Below are 22,545 nucleotides of genomic sequence, written 5' to 3' on the forward strand. Positions count from 1 at the left end.
ACCAGGGGGGGGACTATGGCGGCGACAGACCATCAGGGGGGGGGGACTATGGCGGCGACAGACCATCAGGGGGGGGGACTATGGCGGCGACAGACCATCAGGGGGGGGGGACTATGGCGGCGACAGACCATCAGGGGGGGGGGGACTATGGCGGTGACAGACCATCAGGGGGGAGGACTATGGCGGTGACAGACCATCAGGGGGGGGACTATGGCGGTGACAGACCATCAGGGGGGGGGACTATGGCGGCGACAGACCATCAGGGGGGGGGGGACTATGGCGGCGACAGACCATCAGGGGGGGGGGGGACTATGGCAGTGACAGACCATCAGGGGGGGACTATGGCGGTGACAGACCATCAGGGGGGACTATTGCGGTGACAGACCATCAGGGGGGGGACTATGGCGGCGACAGACCATCAGGGGGGGACTATGGCGGCGACAGACCATCAGGGGGGGGGACTATGGCGGTGACAGACCATCAGGGGGGGGGGACTATGGCGGTGACAGACCATCAGGGGAGGACTATGGCGGTGACAGACCATCATGGGGGGACTATGGCGGTGACAGACCATCAGGGGGGGGACTATGGCGGCGACAGACCATCAGGGGGGACTATAGCGGTGACAGACCATCAGGGGGGGGGACTATAGCGGCGACAGAAGATCAGGGGGTGGGACTATGGCGGCGACAGACCATCAGGGGGGGGGGGACTATGGCGGTGACAGACCATCAGGGGGGGGGGACTATGGCGGTGACAGACCATCAGGGGGGGAGGACTATGGCGGCGACAGACCATCAGGGGGGGGGACTATGGCGGCGACAGACCATCGGGGGGGGACTATGGCGGTGACAGACCATCAGGGGAGGACTATGGCGGTGACAGACCATCAGGGGGGGGGGACTATGGCGGTGACAGACCATCAGGAGAGGACTATGGCGGTGACAGACCATCAGGGGAGGACTATGGCGGTGACAGACCATAAGGGGGGGGGGACTATGGCGGTGACAGACCATCAGGGGGGGGGACTATGGCGGCGACAGACCATCAGGGGGGACTATGGCGGTGACAGACCATCAGGGGGGACTATGGCGGTGACAGACCATCAGGGGGGGACTATGGCGGTGACAGACCATCAGGGGGGGGACTATGGCGGTGACAGACCATCAGGGGGGACTATGGCGGTGACAGACCATCAGGGGGGGACTATGGCGGTGACAGACTATCAGGGGGGGGACTATGGCGGTGACAGACCATCAGGGGGGACTATGGCGGTGACAGACCATCAGGGGGGGACTATGGCGGTGACAGACCATCAGGGGGGGGACTATGGCGGTGACAGACCATCAGGGGGGGGACTATGGCGGTGACAGACCATCAGGGGGACTATAGCGGTGACAGACCATCAGGGGGACTATGGCGGTGACAGACCATCAGGGGGGGGGACTATGGCAGCGACAGACCATCAGGGGGGGACTATGGCGGCGACAGACCATCAGGGGGGGGACTATGGAGGCGACAGACCATCAGGGGGGGGGACTATGGAGGCGACAGACCATCGGGGGGGGGGGGCTATGGCGGCGGCAGACCATCAGGGGGGGGACTATGGCGGCGACAGACCATCAGGGGGGGGGGGACTATGGAGGTGACAGACCATCAGGGGGGGGGGGACTATGGAGGTGACAGACCACCAGGGGGGGGACTATGGCAGTGACAGACCATCAGGGGGGGGGACTATGGCGGTGACAGACCACCAAGGGGGGACTATGGAGGTGACAGACCATCAGGGGGGGGACTATGGCAGTGACAGACCATCAGGGGGAGACTATGGCGGTGACAGACCACCAGGGGGGACTATGGCGGTGACAGACCATCAGGGGACTGTGCACCACGGATCAACAACAGACCACCAGGGGACTGTGCACCACGGGTCAACAACAGTCCACCAGGGGGACTGTGCACCACGGGTCAACAACAGACCACCAGGGGGACTGTGCACCACGGGTCAACAACAGACCACCAGGGGGACTGTGCACCACGGGTCAACAACAGACCACCAGGGGGACTGTGCACCACGGGTCAACAACAGACCACCAGGGGGACTGTGCACCACGGGTCAACAACAGACCACCAGGGGGACTGTGCACCACGGGTCAACAACAGACCACCAGGGGGACTGTGCACCACGGGTCAACAACAGACCACCAGGGGACTGTGCACCACGGGTCAACAACAGACCACCAGGGGACTGTGCACCACGGGTCAACAACAGTCCACCAGGGGACTGTGCACCACGGGTCAACAAACAGTCCACCAGGGGACTGTGCACCACGGGTCAACATCAGACCACCAGGGGACTGTGCACCACGGGTCAACAACAGTCCACCAGGGGACTGTGCACCACGGGTCAACAACAGACCACCAGGGGACTGTGCACCACGGGTCAACAACAGACCACCAGGGGACTGTGCACCACGGGTCAACAACAGACCACCAGGGGGGGGACTGTGCACCACGGGTCAACAACAGACCACCAGGGGGGGGACTGTGCACCACGGGTCAACAACAGACCACCAGGGGGACTGTGCACCACGGGTCAACAACAAACCACCAGGGTACTGTGTACCACGGGTCAACATCAGACCACCAGGGGACTGTGCACCACGGGTCAACAACAGACCACCAGGGGGACTGTGCACCACGGGTCAACAACAGACCACCAGGGGACTGTGCACCACGGGTCAACATCAGACCACCAGGGGACTGTGCACCACGGGTCAACATCAGACCACCAGGGGACTGTGCACCACGGGTCAACATCAGACCACCAGGGGACTGTGCACCACGGGTCAACATCAGACCACCAGGAGACTGTGCACCACGGGTCAGCATCAGACCACCAGGGGACTGTGCACCACGGGTCAACATCAGACCACCAGGGGACTGTGCACCACGGGTCAACATCAGACCACCAGGGGGACTGTGCACCACGGGTCGACAACAGTCCACCAGGGGGACTGTGCACCACGGGTCAACAACAGACCACCAGGGGGACTGTGCACCACGGGTCAACAACAGTCCACCAGGGGACTGTGCACCACGGGTCAACAACAGACCACCAGGGGACTGTGCACCACGGGTCAACAACAGTCCACCAGGGGACTGTGCACCACGGGTCAACAACAGACCACCAGGGGACTGTGCACCACGGGTCAACAACAGACCACCAGGGGACTGTGCACCACGGGTCAACAACAGACCACCAGGGGACTGTGCACCACGGGTCAACAACAGACCACCAGGGGGACTGTGCACCACGGGTCAACAACAGACCACCAGGGGACTGTGCACCACGGGTCAACAACAGTACCACCAGGGGGACTGTGCACCACGGGTCAACTACAGACCACTAGGGGACTGTGCACCTACGGGTCAACAACAGACCACCAGGGGACTGTGCACCACGGGTCAACAACAGACCACCAGGGGACTGTGCACCACGGGTCAACAACAGACCACCAGGGGGGACTGTGCACCACGGGTCAACAACAGACCACCAGGGGGACTGTGCACCACGGGTCAACAACAGACCACTAGGGGGACTGTGCACCACGGGTCAACAACAGACCACCAGGGGACTGTGCACCACGGGTCAACAACAGTCCACCAGGGGGACTGTGCACCACGGGTCAACAACAGACCACCAGGGGACTGTGCACCACGGGTCAACAACAGTCCACCAGGGGGACTGTGCACCACGGGTCAACAACAGACCACCAGGGGGACTGTGCACCACGGGTCAACAACAGACCACCAGGGGGACTGTGCACCACGGTCAACAACAGACCACCAGGGGGACTGTGCACCACGGGTCAACAACAGACCACCAGGGGGACTGTGCACCACGGGTCAACAACAGACCACCAGGGGACTGTGCACCACGGGTCAACAACAGACCACCAGGGGGACTGTGCACCACGGGTCAACAACAGACCACCAGGGGGACTGTGCACCACGGGTCAACAACAGTCCACCAGGGGGACTGTGCACCACGGGTCAACAACAGACCACCAGGGGGACTGTGCACCACGGGTCAACAACAGACCACCAGGGGGACTGTGCACCACGGGTCAACAACAGACCACCAGGGGGACTGTGCACCACGGGTCAACAACAGACCACCAGGGGGACTGTGCACCACGGGTCAACAACAGACCACCAGGGGACTGTGCACCACGGGTCAACAACAGACCACCAGGGGACTGTGCACCACGGGTCAACAACAGACCACCAGGGGACTGTGCACCACGGGTCAACAACAGTCCACCAGGGGACTGTGCACCACGGGTCAACAACAGTCCACCAGGGGACTGTGCACCACGGGTCAACAATCAGACCACCAGGGGACTGTGCACCACGGGTCAACAACAGTCCACCAGGGGGACTGTGCACCACGGGTCAACAACAGACCACCAGGGGGACTGTGCACCACGGGTCAACAACAGACCACCAGGGGACTGTGCACCACGGGTCAACAACAGACCACCAGGGGGGGGACTGTGCACCACGGGTCAACAACAGACCACCAGGGGGGGGACTGTGCACCACGGGTCAACAACAGACCACCAGGGGGACTGTGCACCACGGGTCAACAACAAACCACCAGGGTACTGTGTACCACGGGTCAACATCAGACCACCAGGGGACTGTGCACCACGGGTCAACAACAGACCACCAGGGGGACTGTGCACCACGGGTCAACAACAGACCACCAGGGGACTGTGCACCACGGGTCAACATCAGACCACCAGGGGACTGTGCACCACGGGTCAACATCAGACCACCAGGGGACTGTGCACCACGGGTCAACATCAGACCACCAGGGGACTGTGCACCACGGGTCAACATCAGACCACCAGGGGACTGTGCACCACGGGTCAACATCAGACCACCAGGAGACTGTGCACCACGGGTCAGCATCAGACCACCAGGGGACTGTGCACCACGGGTCAACATCAGACCACCAGGGGACTGTGCACCACGGGTCAACATCAGACCACCAGGGGACTGTGCACCACGGGTCGACAACAGTCCACCAGGGGGACTGTGCACCACGGGTCAACAACAGACCACCAGGGGACTGTGCACCACGGGTCAACAACAGTCCACCAGGGGACTGTGCACCACGGGTCAACAACAGACCACCAGGGGACTGTGCACCACGGGTCAACAACAGTCCACCAGGGGACTGTGCACCACGGGTCAACAACAGACCACCAGGGGACTGTGCACCACGGGTCAACAACAGACCACCAGGGGACTGTGCACCACGGGTCAACAACAGACCACCAGGGGACTGTGCACCACGGGTCAACAACAGACCACCAGGGGACTGTGCACCACGGGTCAACAACAGACCACCAGGGGACTGTGCACCACGGGTCAACAACAGTCCACCAGGGGGACTGTGCACCACGGGTCAACTACAGACCACTAGGGGACTGTGCACCTCGGGTCAACAACAGACCACCAGGGGACTGTGCACCACGGGTCAACAACAGACCACCAGGGGGACTGTGCACCACGGGTCAACAACAGACCACCAGGGGGACTGTGCACCACGGGTCAACAACAGACCACCAGGGGGACTGTGCACCACGGGTCAACAACAGACCACCAGGGGGACTGTGCACCACGGGTCAACAACATACCACCAGGGGGACTGTGCACTACGGGTCAACAACAGTCCACCAGGGGGACTGTGCACCACGGGTCAACAACAGACCACCAGGGGACTGTGCACCACGGGTCAACAACAGTCCACCAGGGGGACTGTGCACCACGGGTCAACAACAGTCCACCAGGGGGACTGTGCACCACGGGTTAACAACAAACCACCAGGGGGACTGTGCACCACGAGTCAACAACAGACCACCAGGGGGACTGTGCACCACGGGTCAACAACAGACCACTAGGGGGACTGTGCACCACGGGTCAACAACAGACCACCAGGGGACTGTGCACCACGGGTCAACAACAGACCACCAGGGGGACTGTGCACCACGGGTCAACAACAGACCACCAGGGGACTGTGCACCACGGGTCAACAACAGACCACCAGGGGACTGTGCACCACGGGTCAACAACAGACCACCAGGGGACTGTGCTCCACGGGTCAACAACAGACCACCAGGGGGGGGACTGTGCACCACGGGTCAACATCAGACCACCAGGGGGGACTGTGCACCACGGGTCAACAACAGTCCACCAGGGGGGGGGGGGACTGTGCACCTGGTATAGCTAACGCTGTTTAGTTTAGCGTTAGCCGTAGTTACGGGCTCGCCTCGTTAACAACCTAACAACATCCTGTGTAGTCACTTAACCGAAAAAGTCAAACTATTATAAAAAACACTTAACCCATAGGGCCCGATGGGTAGTACTGGACAGCCGGGTTCGTTGTCTACTCACAATCCAGAATTCTGGGTTCGAATCCCCGGGCGGGACAGAAATGGTTGTGCGTGTTTCGTATCACCTAATGCATCTGTTCACTTAGCAGTAAGTAGGTACCAGGGGCCAGATTCACGAAAGCACTTACGAACCTGTACATCTTTTCTCAATCTTTGGCGGCTTTGTTTACAATTATTAAACAGTTAATGAGCTGCGAAGCACCAGGAGGCTGTTTATAACAATAACAACAGTTGTGTGGCAAGTTTTCATGCTTGTAAACTGTTTAATAAATGTAACCAAAGCCGTCAAAGATTGAGGAAAGATGTACACGTTCGTAAGTGCTTGCGTAACTGCTTCGTGAATCTGGCCCCAGGAGTTAAGTCAGCTTGTTGTGGGGTTGCATCTTGGGGGGGGGGGGGGGGGGTCAGTAATTCGTCTTAGAGGGGGGGGGCTCGATATAAGCCTAATATGTATACATATGTACACATTGGCTCCGACACAATTATAATTCAATGACATTAATGACCTGTAGTTGGTGTTCGTGGTATGTGACCCATCTTGCCTTCGTCTTAGTTACCATCTTGGTTGACACTAACCTGCAGTACTGGTGTTACTGGCAAGATGTTGGAGGTCTTGTGCTTTCTGCCCGTCAGTCTCGCCTTACTGCTTGTCTGGAGTCACACACTCTTCCTGTCTTCTAATATTTATCTTCATTTAGAAGGGGCGAGAAGTTCCATAACTTCTGGAATGGTCAACTTTTTGGTGTCTTCGTCTACTGTGACGTAATGTGAGGCCAATAGTCCAACTCTCACAAGTGTTTGTTATGACGTAGTGAGTCTGCCGCGGTGTTTAGAGTTCCTCCTAGTGTAAGTATCAATACTCAGTGTAACTATAATAATATTTTACAGTAAGTGACAGACGTAGCGTCCGTCCCCTCTGACTGCGTGTCCGTCACTGACCACGTGACGCGGGCCGGCGGGCGGAGGCGGGTCAGGAGCAACGTTGCTATCTTGTTACCATATACCCACCTCCTCAGATATTAATATTTATATTACTCTTACTATTTATTACTTGCAATATTTGCATATTAATTATTATATATTATTCAACGGAGAGAGTTCCGTTATATATATTATTAACATTAATTAGAAAAATCAAGGCGGCAAGTCAAGTCGCTGGCGACACCTTGCAATCTTGTTGAAGGGTGAGGCGTGATTCTCAACCTTACCAACGACCTAACAATCTCTCCCATAAACTATAATAATATATTTCCACATAATTCGACTTACATACGGTGATCGTTTTATTTATAAACGGTATACAAGCTTCAAGTTTGATTGGCACTGATTTAATATTCAAATATGGGAGTTTTTTTTTGGTGAGCAGGCATTGGTTGAGCGGGCATTGGTAACGGGCTAAATGTGTGCGTGTGGGCATGATGTGCTATGGAATCTACTAAAGGATTAAATTTTACATCGAAAGTCCCATACTTGGAAACACATTTACGTCGTTGGGGAATACAAATATTTATATCCTTTCAAAAACCGTTACTGCTCGGGGCAACACGTTTGTGCTTGACAGTTTTTTTTTTAAGTCGTTATTCTTATGGAGGCGACTGGAATCACGCCTCTATGTGTTTAAATAATATGTCCCTTAACAGTTTTAAAATGGGCCTGTTTCTGTTGTTATAACAGATATTGAGGCTATTGTAGCAGATACTATTTGAGCTCCAAACTGAGATACACAGGATACATACACTTTTGAAATGTACATCTCTTTTGTGTGTATATATACACATATAATTGACTTGTTGGTTGGTCAGTAAAGTATGATGGTGGCCTTAATAGTCCTAACTTGAGAGATCTATCTTGAGATGATTTCAGGGCTTAGCGTCCCCGCGGCCCGCTCCTCGACCCGGCCTCCTTTTTGTTACACATCCCCAGGAAGCAGCCCGTAGCAGCTGTCTAACTCTCAGGTACCTATTTACTGCTAGGTGAACAGACGCATAAGGGTAAAAGAAACTCTGCTCATTTGTTTCCTCCTCCACCGGGGATCGAACCCGGAACCTCATGACTACGAATCCCGAGCGCTGTCCACTCAGCTGTCAGGCCCCTGACAGCAGACACCCAGCATCACAGGACACAACAAGGCATTCACAAGTGAAACTACAAAGTCAGTTTTTTAATAATAATGTTTAATGTAACTTATATCACAGAAAGAAACAATAAAATGTTCACTTAATAGCAGGGAAAATGTATAAAGATCAGTTAACATTAAAATTCAAATATTTGAGCTTCGTTACAAGAGTCAAGCATGGGTGTCGTCGGGATAACATGAAGTACATTTCTGTAGTACATCCATTAGTCATGCTGAACACTTTAGACAAGAAAATAATATTTATGTCCAAGGAATGTAATGACAACATTCAAAAATTCGTAGGGTACAAAGATTCATAAATCCAAAAAACTTCAACATTTCCATAATCTAAAACATGGAAGAATGGAGATCTAAAGCTCAATAGCGAACACAGCTGAGTTAGAGTATCCCTGCCTCACTCAGCCTGCCCTAACCCGGGAGGTGGTGGAGGCTGGCCCTCTGCTGGGCCCTCAGCTGGGCCCTTAGCTGGGCCCTCAGCTGGGCTGGCATGTCACGTGAGCAACTTGGCTTGAGGGGTCTGTGCCAAGAAACAATACCGTTCACTTGGTTATGGTTTGCTGCTCTTGGTCTTGTGCAAATAAAAAACAAAAGTCAACTGATCAACACAGCTGTCATCGTAGCCATCAACAGCGTATACTGTTTGGTGTAGAATTTATACATCGAAATAAGATAAAAAAAATTTTGTGGGGGAGGGGATCTATAAAATGTGATGGGGGCCAATACTGTTGGGTTTAGTGATAATAATACCATGGTTGATCCCAGTAATCAGAAGAATTACCGTTCATAAAAAGACTGACAATTATTCTTCTCACACCAATGCACAAGACTCAAAATTGCGAACCAAATCACAAATGTGGCTAAACTGTCTCTGGGCAGTTGTCTCGCAAGTGATTATATATTTGTTCCCCCATTATTTTTTGGGGGGTTTGAGAATTTATAGTAAGAAAAAAACGTTTTCTCACTTGAGTATTTGTTTCACACCGGTTTTGAATCTTTCAGATTATTTAAAAACTAGACACCATTCTTTCACACCTTCTCAAACTCCAGTATTTATTTCTATATTTTAAAGTGTCGCGCCTCACCACCCAGCCAGGTACAAAAACACACTGTAACACCACGAAAGGAAACTACAAAGATTCCTAATAATGTCACGAGTGACAAATTTGTTCCCTGGAACATTGCAACAATACAACATACTTGAATGTAAAAAAGACACACACATAAAAACCAATGAAAACCCTCAAATTTAGTACCATGCAAGGCCCAAATCTGCCCCACGTGACATAATGTACCTAAATGTTGAAATTGACCTTTTTCCTACACACTCGGGTGACCCCGTCTGACCCACTGGGGTCCGGGGTCAGCTCTACTACAGGATCGTCTAAACTTCCTAACACGGAAACTGACAACCATTCTTTGTTGAACGAAACTCGAGAAAGGTGAGCTGGAAGCCACTTCAGAGCGCACTAGCTATAATTCTCATGCCAGAGTGCTAGTAACGACTAGATTGCATCACAGACCTCATAAAAGCCTCCTATTACCACAATTTGTGTCATATGGAATCCCAACTGATAAGTGCTAGCAAAATATGAATTTGTAGTGTTGTACATTATTGCTTCATTACCATAATACTCCAAAGGACAATTTTTTGGTTTGTCTCTAGAGATTTTAACCTAAAAAATTTCCTCGGGTTTCCATTTGTGTGTGTGTCCATGTGTTAAGATTCCAAGATGACTATTCTTCTATTAAAAAAAATTCTGAAGGTGGCTTCCAAGACCGGAAAGGACTGACGGGGGGGGGGGGGGGGACTATAAGACCTTACCCAAGTGGTGTCAACTTGGACCATATTACTGTCTTTATTAATTACCCTTCATGTGGTCGATGTATGTCCCACACATGTCATTCCTTACAAGGATGTGAAATGTTACTGCACACGCGTTATGTATCGCCATACATAGCGTTATGTATCGCCAGGTCTGCCGTCTGGAGACGTTAAAAGTTGTCTTACCTAGTGCATGTTGTAGGCCTTCTCTGCCTCCGTCTTCTTAGTAATATTAATGAATATTAAAACATGTCGACTGATATGTTTGTCTTGGATATCCCACTACTGTATGAACGTGATATAACAGAGCTGACACCACTTGGCCAGGATACATTTGGGTTGTACAGGGGAGGGGGGGGGGGGGAGGGTAGACACTCGGAATGTACGGGGAGGTAGCGGGACACTTGGGGTATACAGGGCGACAGGGGGACACATTGACGGTGGACACTCATGACAACGTCCACAGGAGGGAGGGGGGGGGAGGGGAGGGGGGGCACAGGGGGTGGGGGAAGAGGGGGGGAGGGCGTCAGGGGCAGCAGCACTCGGAGCACTCATACTCTCAACACGTTCTACCCAGTCACATATATTTCCCTCCTGGGTAGCGGAGGGCAGTGACGCGGGGCCCAGCACGCTGAGAGTGCGAGCCTTGGACAGTTTGGCAGCAAAGTATCTTTGAGTTACAGCTTCTGAATCTGCGATGAATATCATTACAGCTTCAGAATCTGTGACGACTATCATTACAGCTTCAGAATCTGTAATGACTATCATCACAGCTTCAGAATCTGTGATGAATATCATTACAGCTTCAGAATCTGTGATGAATATCATTACAGCTTCAGAACCTGTGATGAATATCATTACAGCTTCAGAATCTGTTATATCATTACATTTTCAGAATCTGTGATGACTATCCTCCATGCCCACTGCGAAGCTCAAGCCGAAACCCACCTGTTAAAACTGCAAGAAAAATTTGATCCTTACAAACGGATATCATATATCCAATTTGCAATTTAAATGCCCATATAATTTGTACCATTAATTCTTAATCCTAGGATTTTTATATATTTTTTTCTATCAAATTTTTATGCCTCCACTGCCCAGGTGACCCGGTTTATTAAAGTCCTCTATGCGTTCGTCCGTACTACGAATATAAGAAATTTATATATATATATGTATTGTTAATACTTTTTAGGTTACGTAATGTGACTTTTTAGTTGTTATTTTTGCTATAAAAACGACGCATTATATTCGTAATACACCCAAAGCCACCAGAGCCCCATGTTATAAAATTTAATAGTATATTCAAGTATTGTAATTGGGTCAAAGATTTATACAATTTTTTTTTGTTTTGTTAAGGAGGGCATTGTATTGTGATGTGTGGACCTGGATAGGTTTGTACAAGACACTGATCAAACCGAGGGAGAATTTGTGGCAGTGGAGACATATATACGTGTTTCACAAACACAATTCTAGCTCCACCTGATGGTCGATTAGTGCGTGCAACCTCGAGACGTGATATCTTGGCTAGAAGATATCACGTCGCAGGCAACTTGCAATTTTTTTTTTTGTTTAGATCTGGCTAATAATGTTGCAGTAAATATCCAGTGATCACTGGTCTGTTAAAACTATTGACAACAACCAAACAAATAAGAAACAACAACGAATAGTTTCGCTAGTTAATCTGCCTGTTTATTGGTCTGCAAAATATGGATTTATGTGCAAGCATGGGGTTGTTGTTGTTGTTGAGCGGCTCCAGCGTGCCGCGGCCACTGAGACCGAGTTCTACGTTATTGCTTTGTGTTCAATCCCAATCCAGTAAGTACACAAATTCCAAAGGATACACTTAAAGTCCATTTTCACACGTAAAACAATTGCAACACCTTCAAATATCGTCAACATGAATGATTCAGACACAGTAGCTAACAAGTGTTACCTAGAGACATTGGCACATAAGGTTCACATCGAGCTTCCCACTCTCCCTTTGTACATAATGATAAAGAAAACGTCAGGCTGCCCTGGGAGTACTAAGCCCACATATAACTTCACTTGCCATAGTTCAACTCTCTAAGAATATACACAACTCACACTTGAGAAAACTAGTAAAAGAAAATTAGAAAAATTGTAACAGCAATATATATATATATATATATATATATATATATATATATATATATATATATATATATATATATATATATATATATATATATGTATATATATATATATATATATATATATATATATATGTATATATATATATATATATATAATCATTTCCTTCTCTACAACCTTTGGTTCAAGCAACGGGTCCCAGGGTCCTGTGAAACATGACCACCGCACACAAGGCTAGGCCGCACTCAAGGCTAGGCTGCACACAAGGCTAGGCTGCACACAAGGCTAGGCCTCCGCGCGCCACGTCTTGGCACGAAATTGAAAAAATAAGAATGATGCAGTGGGTGCCATTTTAGGAGGGTGGGTGAGTCTGCACACTAGCCACGAGGGCCACCGTGGCTTCGGGGAGGCATACCCCACACACGACCCCTGGGCATCACCCTGCCCGCCTCTTGAGTGACTCCGCTCGACGCCTGACTTTGCCTTGGGGCACAAACATGGCCTATGCAATTGCCAGGCTTCGTTACACATTGCATATATATTGCATTTGCATATGTTATGGTTGAGTGCATAGGAGGAGTGTGTCAGCAATTCATTTATCCACTGCTTTGTGGTCATCCAGGCCCTTATGGGTCATGCCTCTCAGATCACTAGAAAGAACTCCATAAAACAGCACTCCCTGAGTTGGAAGAGGCAATCATGTATACACGATTAAAGTTGAGGGTCACAACCGAGACGAGAAGGTATCTGAGAAACGAGGGAGAAAAAAAAGAGTGACCCTAGACACAATACTAGAGGAAATTGCAGGTCCTCCTACAGACACAACACACTGGTTCATTCAGAAGCCGTAAAAACCATCTCACACTGGGCAGCCCTCACACATTGAAGGAATACCGCCACACACAGGACAGTCCTCACTCGTTAGAGGAGGGAAGAACACAAGAGGGAAGACTATTGTGGCTCACTGAGAGGAGGGGAGGAAGATGAACCACAAATACAAGAGAGTATTTACCCATAGGATATAAAAAAGCACAACTCTTTATCAGGAGTTAAATTTATATCACGGTCGTTAAAAACCTTTGAGTAATCAGTATTAGTTGAATTGAGCTTATAAATTATGAAACCGGGTATTTAAACTGGAAATGCCCACACTGAACGACAGTACCTAAAAATAATTGAGTAAAAATCGCCACTAGAATGTATGGCCTTGATTGAGGTATACCCCAGTCGTTGTAACACACACGAAGAACAATCCTGGTACTGATCACGGCCACACCCGGTGGGTTCAGGAGACCCATCGTCGTTGGAACACTACTAGGAACACTGGGCAGACAGGGAAGGGTCAGCACTATCAAGGGTATCGGGGGAGGCCAGAGAGTTTGGCCAGCTCTCTGGAGAATGTGAGGGGGAAGGAGTGAGCCGTGGTCAGTAGTACTGATAATGGTATGTTGGGGGCGGGGAGGAGTGGCCGTGGTGCCGCGGGTACGGGGATGACGGGTATTGAGAATAGGGTGACGATCTATCTTTACTAAGCTGAGAGTTGGGGGTGAGGGGAGGTCCTGGGGTGCCCGGCTGTAAGGGCACAGCACCCCCTGTGACAAATACTTCCCCGTGAGTATGGGTTGTGAAAGATGGGGATAACTCTGGTCTTGGTATTGGAGACATTTGTCGCGAGGTGAACAATGGTGAGTGAGGCGCAGGAGCCACAATGCGGCTAATGGGAGGTAGTGGGGGGTTGGCTGAAGGGGAGAGCGGGGGGCTGCCTATCCCCCCTCGCTCCACCATACCTAAATTCACAAGGGGTGACATTTGGCCGTGCGGAGACAATTGGGAATATGGCGGGAGCTGAGTGTGAGGGGAGAGCTGGTTGTGGGGTGATAACTGATTACAAGGCGAGAGTTGGTTGTGTGGGGAGAGTTGTGAGTGTGGGGAGGACCCGCGGAGCGCGGGGTGGTTGTGACTGGGAGAAGAGACTCTATGTAAATCAGGATCATGTCTTGGAAGAGTAAGATCAAGGGAGTGACGGTCGTCAGGGTGGGAGTCTGACACGTACACAGTTGTACAGACAGACCCTTGTCTGAGTGCCTCACTCGTGTAGGTGAGTGTGCGACCTGTAAGACTCAAATCTACAGAGTGCGAGGGCACTCGTTCTAGCTCATAGAGCTGAGCACGACCAGACTGGTGGCTCACTTCTCCATGATATCGCTGCTGGAGACTAGCGAGGTCAGAAGGTCGCAGGAAAAGGTTTGCTCGCGTCATATCAACACACTGGTCAAGGGGCACGGGCGAGCGCATGCCATCAGTCACTAGATATGAACGGAGAGCATCTGGCGTTGGGCTTGGCGAAAGGTAGGGTGACCGCGGAGGCTCCGGGGATCGCAGCGCAGGAAGCCCGCGGAAGTCGTGGGGATGCAACTCAGGCAGCGGCAGCTGGTCAGCAAGGTGGTCGTTGCGAGGCGACAGGTGACCCCCGTCACCCATGGGGTCCAGCCCCATTGATGCCTCAGAGTCGTCAAGGTGACTGGGAAGGCAGTGGTCTTGACTGACAGGCGTCAACTCAGCATGGCGGTAGTGCTTGTAACTCATATCCAGACCCACAGATAATGAGGATGATAACGACACAGGCAGCCCCTGAGACACCGGCAACTGGTCCAGGACCTGCAGCGTGGGCTCCAGTCCACCACTCGAACTGAGCGGTGTGGGCGGGGCCATGGGCGTGCCAGGGTCCACCGGCGTGGCAGGGGTTGGCGGTGGGAGGTCGTCTGACTTAACTAGAGTGAGATTATGAGCGTGGTCCGAGTGATGGGTCTGGTGGTGAGAGTGGTGCAGGTCGTCAGGGGCGGGGGGCAGGTGGTCCAGTGCAGCGTGCAGATTGTCATGCAAGTCGTGGCTTAACTGCTCATTCAGTTCCCGACTGCCTATCGTCTCGTGTACCACCATGACCTCCGGTAGGTCACGGGGGTCGTACTCTCGTTCTAAAGTGTACTCCAGGTGTGCTCGCTCGTCGTCGGCGGCGCTAGTATACTTTATGTGCGTTGCGAGTGCCGCATCATGCGGTAATATCTGCTCCATGGAGGTCACAACGGAGGTGGGTGGCAAGGGGGAGTAGCGGCCACTGTACCCCAGCAGACGGTCGTGGCTGCCCACCCCCCGTCCGTCCATCTTCATGGTCTGCTCCGCCACGTTGAGAGCAGCCTCCACCAGCAGCGACGCGTTCGACTCTCGTCGGTATAATTTTTCTTCCCCAGTTATGTCCTCTTCCTTCTTTCTTCTCTGCATGAGCTCTTCTTCTAACCGGTCATCGAAGTCATAAACATCGCGAGCATCGTCAGCATCGTAATCTCTGTCTTGCATATCTAAAGGATCACCAAGCCACTTCCGAGAGCCTTTACTAACGAGGCGAGTTGCCGTCGTTGTGTACTTGGTGACGTAGCCATGTAGGGTGGCCGCAGGTGGCAGCTTGGCTGCAGCCGCAAGCAGGAGGTCAGCTCTCGAAGATGGAGGACCTTCGTTTGCAGTAAGGGAGAGGGGAGGGTCGGCACTGTGTGAGGAGTCGTCTGTAGTAGGGTGTTCAGCAGGAGTGTCAGCTGACGTGTTCATGTTCTCAGAGTTATGGTTGAGAACCTTGCCCCGCCCCGGGTCGTTCACCATCCCTCCGGAGTACGAGTCGAAGGTATAAGGGATGCAACGCTCTATTGTGGGCATGCTCTCGCAGGTGTAGCCGTGCACCTTCTTGTAGTGGAACTGAAGACACTGTTTGGTCGTGAAGGCCGCGTTGCAACTCGCCTCAATACATCTGGGGGGCACAAGGACAAATTAGGCTTCAGTAGTATATACTAGTCAGAATTATTATTGTGACCAGCATTAACGTGAAGAAGTCGACAAGTTGCATCAATTTTAGATTTCATTTAGTATTAGATTGTTGAAAAACAACCGCTAACAATAATTATTTGGGTAAAGTGCGTAAGTAATTATCAAAAGAAGACCATGAGCATAACAATAATATTTATATATTCTTGTATCCACCACCTCACTAGCCCCCGACCTGCTAGGTTACCATTTCGCTTAAACCCCGGAATTATTAGCCCACCATCTGAGTTCACTCCTCATCCTAAAACAAACCATCCCAAGCCCCGTTTCCTCTGCACACCATCTAGTGCCAGCTCCAGATCCCCCCTGAGCACCACCTGATCCCACCCACCCGTCACCTCAGCCCACCATACACACTGCTAAACCACTACCACGCTAGAAGCTCCAGACTGACCACGCCGCGACCCAAGAGCCCATCGCTGGCTCCTGGGGAGGGACTCACTTGAAAGGCTTGACGCCGGAATGGGTGAGCATGTGTATCTTGAGGTTACTCTTGTTCTGGAACATCTTGCCGCAGCGGTCACACGTGGCTCCAGTGCTCAGGTCCTGCAAACAATACTCGTGTTAAGATAGTGTTAAGATATTGCACTAGCAATTACCTGGAAAGGACGCCAGGGGGTCACAAATGTAGAAGACACTGAGACAAAAGATGCCCAGTCAGAGCTGGTAGATATGCAGTAAGGGGTGGTAGATACCCAGTCAGAGCTGGTAGATGCCCAGTCAGATCTGGTACATACCCAGTCAGAGCTGGTAGATACCCAGTCAGGGCTTGTAGATATCCAGTCAGAGCTGGTAGATACCCAGTCAGAGTGCAAGTAAGGAAAGTTAGGTCAGCTGACAATTCCGGCAAAGGTGCACCAGATCTAGACGTTGGACCCGAGGAGCCCACCAAGGAAGGGAAGAAAAGCATGGTTGGGAGGGACAGCTATCAGAATCTATACTTGGCATTTGGGGGTCACGTTACGTACAAGATACACATATTGCATTCAAATAACTAACTTGTTACATCATTTAATTGATGTGTTAATATGAGAATGTGTGTGTGTGTAATTACCTAAGTGTAGTTACAGGATGAGACCTACGCTCGTGGTGTCCCGTCTTCCCAGCACTCTTTGCCATATAACGCTTTGAAACTACTGACGGTCTTGGCCTCCACCACCTTCTCACCTGACTTGTTCCAACCGTCTACCACTCTGTTTGCGAAAGTGAATTTTCTTATATTTCTTCGGCATCTGTGTTTAGCTAGTTTAAATGTGTGTGTGCGTGTGTGTGCACTCACTTATTTGTGCTTGTAGGATCTAGCTCTAGCTCTTGGATCCCGCTTTTCTAGCCGATAGATGTCCAATGCGATGATCCCCCCCCTGGCCTATATCCCGATCATAACCTGCTTTAAAAGGTACGAATGGAGTTAGCCTCTACAACCTGCTCCTTTAGGTCATTCCATTTACTCACTACCCCTTACGCTAACAGAAAAGTTTCTATCATCTCTATGACACATCTGAATCTCAAGCTTCCATCTGTGCCCCCTTGTTCTATTGTTATTCATTGTAAATATTTCCTCTGTTTACACCTTGTCAATCCCTCTAAGTATTTTATACGTCTGTATCATGTCCCCCCTCTCCCTCCTCTTTTCTAACGTCGTCAGGTTTAATTCGTTCAGTCTGTCTTTGTACCTCATCCCTCGCAGCTCTGGGACCAGTCTCGTTGCAAACATCTGCACCTTTTCGAGCTTCCTGATGTGCTTTAAGATGGGGCTCCACGATGGTGCGGCATACTTTAAGACTGGCCTCACATAGGCAGTATACAGTGATCTAGAAGCCTCCTTATTCAAGTTTCTGAAGGATGTTCTCACTTTCGCCAGAGTATGCGGCTGATGTTATTCTATCTATATGAACCTCTGGAGTTAGGTTTGGTATTATGTCTACTCCCAGGTTTTTTTCTTTAGTCGTTACAGGGAGGTGGTTTCCCTTCATCGTTTATTGGTCTCCAGGCTTCTGATCCCCTTTTCATCTCCTTACACTTGCTGGTGTTGACCTCTAGGAGCCACTTGTCGGACCTGCTCTGCAACCTGTTCACGTCATCCTGGAGAATCCTACAATCCTCATGTGTCTAACCCTCCTCATTAGTTTTGCATCATCTGCAAACATTAACATAAGACTCAACTCCCGCAGTCAAGTCATTTACATAAATGAGGAATACTATGGGAGCCAGCACCGATCCTTGAGGCACGCCGCTTGTTACACTACGCCAGTCGGACTCCTCGCCCCTCACTGTCACTCTCTGACACCTGTCTGTCAGGTAATTCATTACCCATGATAGCGCGTTTCCGTGTACTCCCGCCTGCCTCTCAAGTTTGTACATTAGCCTTCTGTGTGGTACTGTATCAAAGGTTTTTTGCAGTCCATAAATATGCAGTCTGCCCAGCCTTCTCTGTCTTGCCTCATGTTCGTTACCTTAACATAAAACTCCAGGAGGTTCGTCAGGCAGGATTTCCCTTCTCTAAACCGTGTTGTTGTTTACTTACAAACCTAATTCTAATTCTTTCTAACTAGTCTTATAATTCTTTCAAATATTTTGCAAAGGATGCTTGTGAGTGACACTGGTTTGTAGTTAAGTGCTACTTCTCTATCCACTTTTTTAGATTGGCACCACATTTGCCTTCTTCCAACAGCTGGGCAATTCTCCCTGTGTAAGTGACTCATTAAAGATTAGTGCTAGAGGTATGCTGAGGGCCTGTGCTGCTTCCTTAACATCCATGGTGATACTCTACCCGGCCCAGAAGCTTTAGTTATATCTAGAGATGCAAGTTGTATTCTTACTTCCTCTACTGTTACCTCAATATTTAATACTTTCTCGTTAGGGGCCACTTACTCATCTAGCTCTGGGAGCTGTCCAGGCTCAGTAGTGAACACTCCATGGAAGCTGGCATTGTGCGCCTCACAAATTTATTTTTTCTCTGAAATTTTAGAATATTTTTCGAACGCCTCACAAAAAGGTCTCCCCTTTTTCTTAACCTGGTCACTTGGTCATTCACTGTCATTTTCCTTCTTATATGGCTATGTACAAGTTTCGGTCGGTTCCTTGCTTTGGAGGCAATATCATTTTCATAGTTTCTTTCTGCCAATATTCTTATGTTTATGTAGTCATTCCTGGCCCTGTTGCATCTAACCCGGTTTACCTCTGTCCTTTGTCTTCTGCATTTCCTCCACTCCCTCCTGCTTTTTACTTTTGCTTCCTGGCACTGTCTATTGAACCACGGGTTCAATAGACAGTATTCTATTGAGTATATGCTCTCCCTACCCTCACTAGAGCATATACTCTAGTGAGCATATGCTCTCCTACCTTTTTCCCTTAATTGAGGTATGAATCTCTCTTCTGCCTTCATCTCAGTTTTACTTGGTCCATCATCTCCTGGACCGTCTTCCCTCTAACTTCCTCCTCCCATTGTACACTTCCCAGACACTCTCTTCCTTTCCTGTAGTCTTCTTGCTTATAGTCTGCTCTCCCTTCCCAGACTCCTGGTCTCATGGTCACTGTTGTGAGGTCCATCATGTAGTGTAACACCAGGTCACAATGGTCACTGTCTCCTGGTGGTATTACATGCTCTAAGTTCTCAATGTCTTCATCATTCTGGGTGAAGATCAAGTCCAGTAGGCTTGGTGTATCTCCTCCCCTTTCTCGTGTCCTCCTTTACATGTTGTGTTAACAAGTTTCTTTCTACAACTTCCACTAATTTCGTTCCCCACGTTTCTTCCCCACCTTGAGGATTTCTGGTGTCCCAGTCAATCTCTCCATGATTTAGGTCCCCCATGACTAGAAGTTTAGCTCTCATTCTGTGAGCCACTGTTGCTGCTCGCTGCAATGCCTCTATGCAAGCTTTGTTGTTGTCATCATATTCCTGCCTGGGTCTTCTGTTGTTTGGTGGGGGGTTGTAAATTACCAGGACAACAATTAATTTCACATCTGCTGTCAGTGTCCCAATGATAGAGTCTCTGTACACGTTTTCACTCTGATTCTTGAATTCTTCGAACCTCCACTCTAGTTCTACTAGGAGTGCAACTCCTCCTCCTCCTCCTTGCATTTATTGTCTTTCTTTCCTTATCACTTGGAATCCCCCCCCCCCACCCCTGGGTATATTGCATCAGAGATCATATAATTTATTGTCGATTCCACTATTGCAATCAAATCTGGGTCATCTTCATTAACTCGTGTGTGTGTGTGTGTGTGTGTGTGTGTGTGTGTGTGTGTGTGTGTGTGTGTGTGTGTGTGTGTGTGTGTGTGTGTGTGTGTGTACGTACTCACCTAATTGTGCTTGCACGGGTTGAGCTCTGGCTCTTTGGTCCCGCCTCTCAACTGTCAATCAACGGGTGTACAGGTTCCTGAGCCTACTGGGCTCTATCATATCTACATTTGAAACTGTGTATGGAGTCAGCCTCCACCACATTACTTTCTAATGCATTCCATCTGTTAACTACTCTGACACTGAAAAAGTTCCTTCTTACGTCCCTGTGGCTCATTTCGGTACTCAGTTTCCACCTGTGTCCCCTTGTTCGCGTCCCGCCAATGTTGAATAGTTTATCCTTGTTTACCCGGTCGATTCCCCTGAGGATTTTGTAGGTTGTGATCATGTCCCCCCTTACTCTTCTGTCTTCCAGTGTGTGTGTCTGTGTGTGTGTGTGTGTGTGTGTGTGTACTCACCTAGTTGTACTCACCTAGTTGTGTTTGCGGGGGTTGAGCTCTGGCTCTTTGGTCCCGCCTCTCAACCGTCAATCAACAGGTGTACAGATTCATGAGCCTATCGGGCTCTGTCATATCTACACTTGAAACTGTGTATGGAGTCAGCCTCCACCACATCACTTCCTAATGCATTCCATTTGTCAACCACTCTGACACTAAAAAAGTTCTTTCTAATATCTCTGTGGCTCATTTGGGCACTCACTTTCCACCTGTGTCCCCTTGTGCGGGACACACACACACACCTGTGTGTGTGTGTGTGTGTGTGTGTGTGTGTGTGTGTGTGTGTGTGTGTGTAGGGGCGAGGAGGAGGAAGAAGGCATGGGAGGCCGCACATTAACCTAGCCTGTCTCTACACACTGACCTTATGGTGGACTTCCTTGAGATGTCTCTGTAGCGCTGCCCGGGACCCCAGCACCTTGAAGCACAGCTTACACTGGAACTCTCGCAGCACCTCCGCCATGTCTGTGGCCACGACCAACAATTATTACCTCTTCTCTCTCTCTCTCCCGGCGTCTTAGTATCTCCTACGTGTTCTTTATTGACATCAATTGCATAGACATGTTCAAGTTGGTGATTGAAATGGTGAGGGAGAGGTGGTGGTGAGAGTGGTGGTGAAAGCTTTCGTGGTGGTGACATTGATGGTGAAGGCTGTGATGGTGATAGTGGTGAGGGTGAAAAGTGTGGTGATACTGGTGAAGGCTGAAGTGGTGACGGCAGTCGACAAAGTGACATAGCGATATACAGTTATAATGAATGAATGTCTGTAAAAAAGAATGATAATTATTTGTATCTAAGTATTACATTATATAATTACAGATATACTTGTCATATTATATATATATATATATATATATATATATATATATATATATATATATATATATATATATATATATATATATATATATTGGAGTACTTTCCAAGCCTTGACAAGGGTTCCTCACCATTATGGACCCAACACTGTACCCTAATATGAGCTCTCCATCACCGTCACTATTACTGTGGTCTCCAGCACGACCATCACCACGACCATCACCACCACGACCATCACCACCACGACCATCACCACCACCACCACGACCATCACCACCACGACCATCACCACCACCATCACCACCACCACCACCACGACCATCACCACCACCACCACGACCATCACCACCACGACCATCACCACCACGACCATCACCACAACGACCATCACCACGACCATCACCACCACCACCACCACCACGACCATCACCACCACCACCACGACCATCACCACCACCACCACGACCATCACCACCACGACCATCACCACCACCACGACCATCACCACCACCACCACCACGACCATCACCACCACGATCATCACCACGACCACGACCATCACCACGACCACGACCATCACCACGACC

The 22,545-nt window shown here is 50.4% G+C and overlaps 1 protein-coding gene and 1 long non-coding RNA gene across 5 annotated transcripts in view; both read right to left on the reverse strand.

Annotated features, from left to right (window-relative positions):
• The window catches only part of LOC123766638 (uncharacterized), a 41,672-nt gene extending 34,238 nt beyond the window's left edge, over nt 1-7,434 (reverse strand). For 3 of the 4 annotated variants that reach the window (XR_011223547.1, XR_011223548.1, XR_011223546.1), the window contains exon 1: nt 7,044-7,431. This is a non-coding gene — a long non-coding RNA (uncharacterized lncRNA). Of the gene's footprint in view, nt 1-7,043 lie in introns of all 4 variants that reach the window. The other variant, XR_011223549.1, reaches the window with a different exon arrangement.
• Nucleotides 7,435-12,703: 5,269 nt separating this feature from the next.
• LOC123766406 (uncharacterized) overlaps nt 12,704-22,545 on the reverse strand; it is a 230,062-nt gene continuing 220,220 nt past the window's right edge. Inside the window, exons 8-10 of the mRNA XM_069308560.1 lie at nt 21,507-21,607; nt 16,851-16,954; nt 12,704-16,334 (exon numbers count right to left, since the gene is read on the reverse strand). Of these exons, the coding sequence (XP_069164661.1) occupies nt 13,964-16,334; nt 16,851-16,954; nt 21,507-21,607 (2,576 nt within the window). The 3' untranslated portion in view covers nt 12,704-13,963. The remainder of the gene's footprint in view (nt 16,335-16,850; nt 16,955-21,506; nt 21,608-22,545) is intronic.

The sequence above is a fragment of the Procambarus clarkii genome, chromosome 62, assembly GCF_040958095.1.
Source record: "Procambarus clarkii isolate CNS0578487 chromosome 62, FALCON_Pclarkii_2.0, whole genome shotgun sequence".
NCBI lineage: Eukaryota > Metazoa > Arthropoda > Malacostraca > Decapoda > Cambaridae > Procambarus > Procambarus clarkii.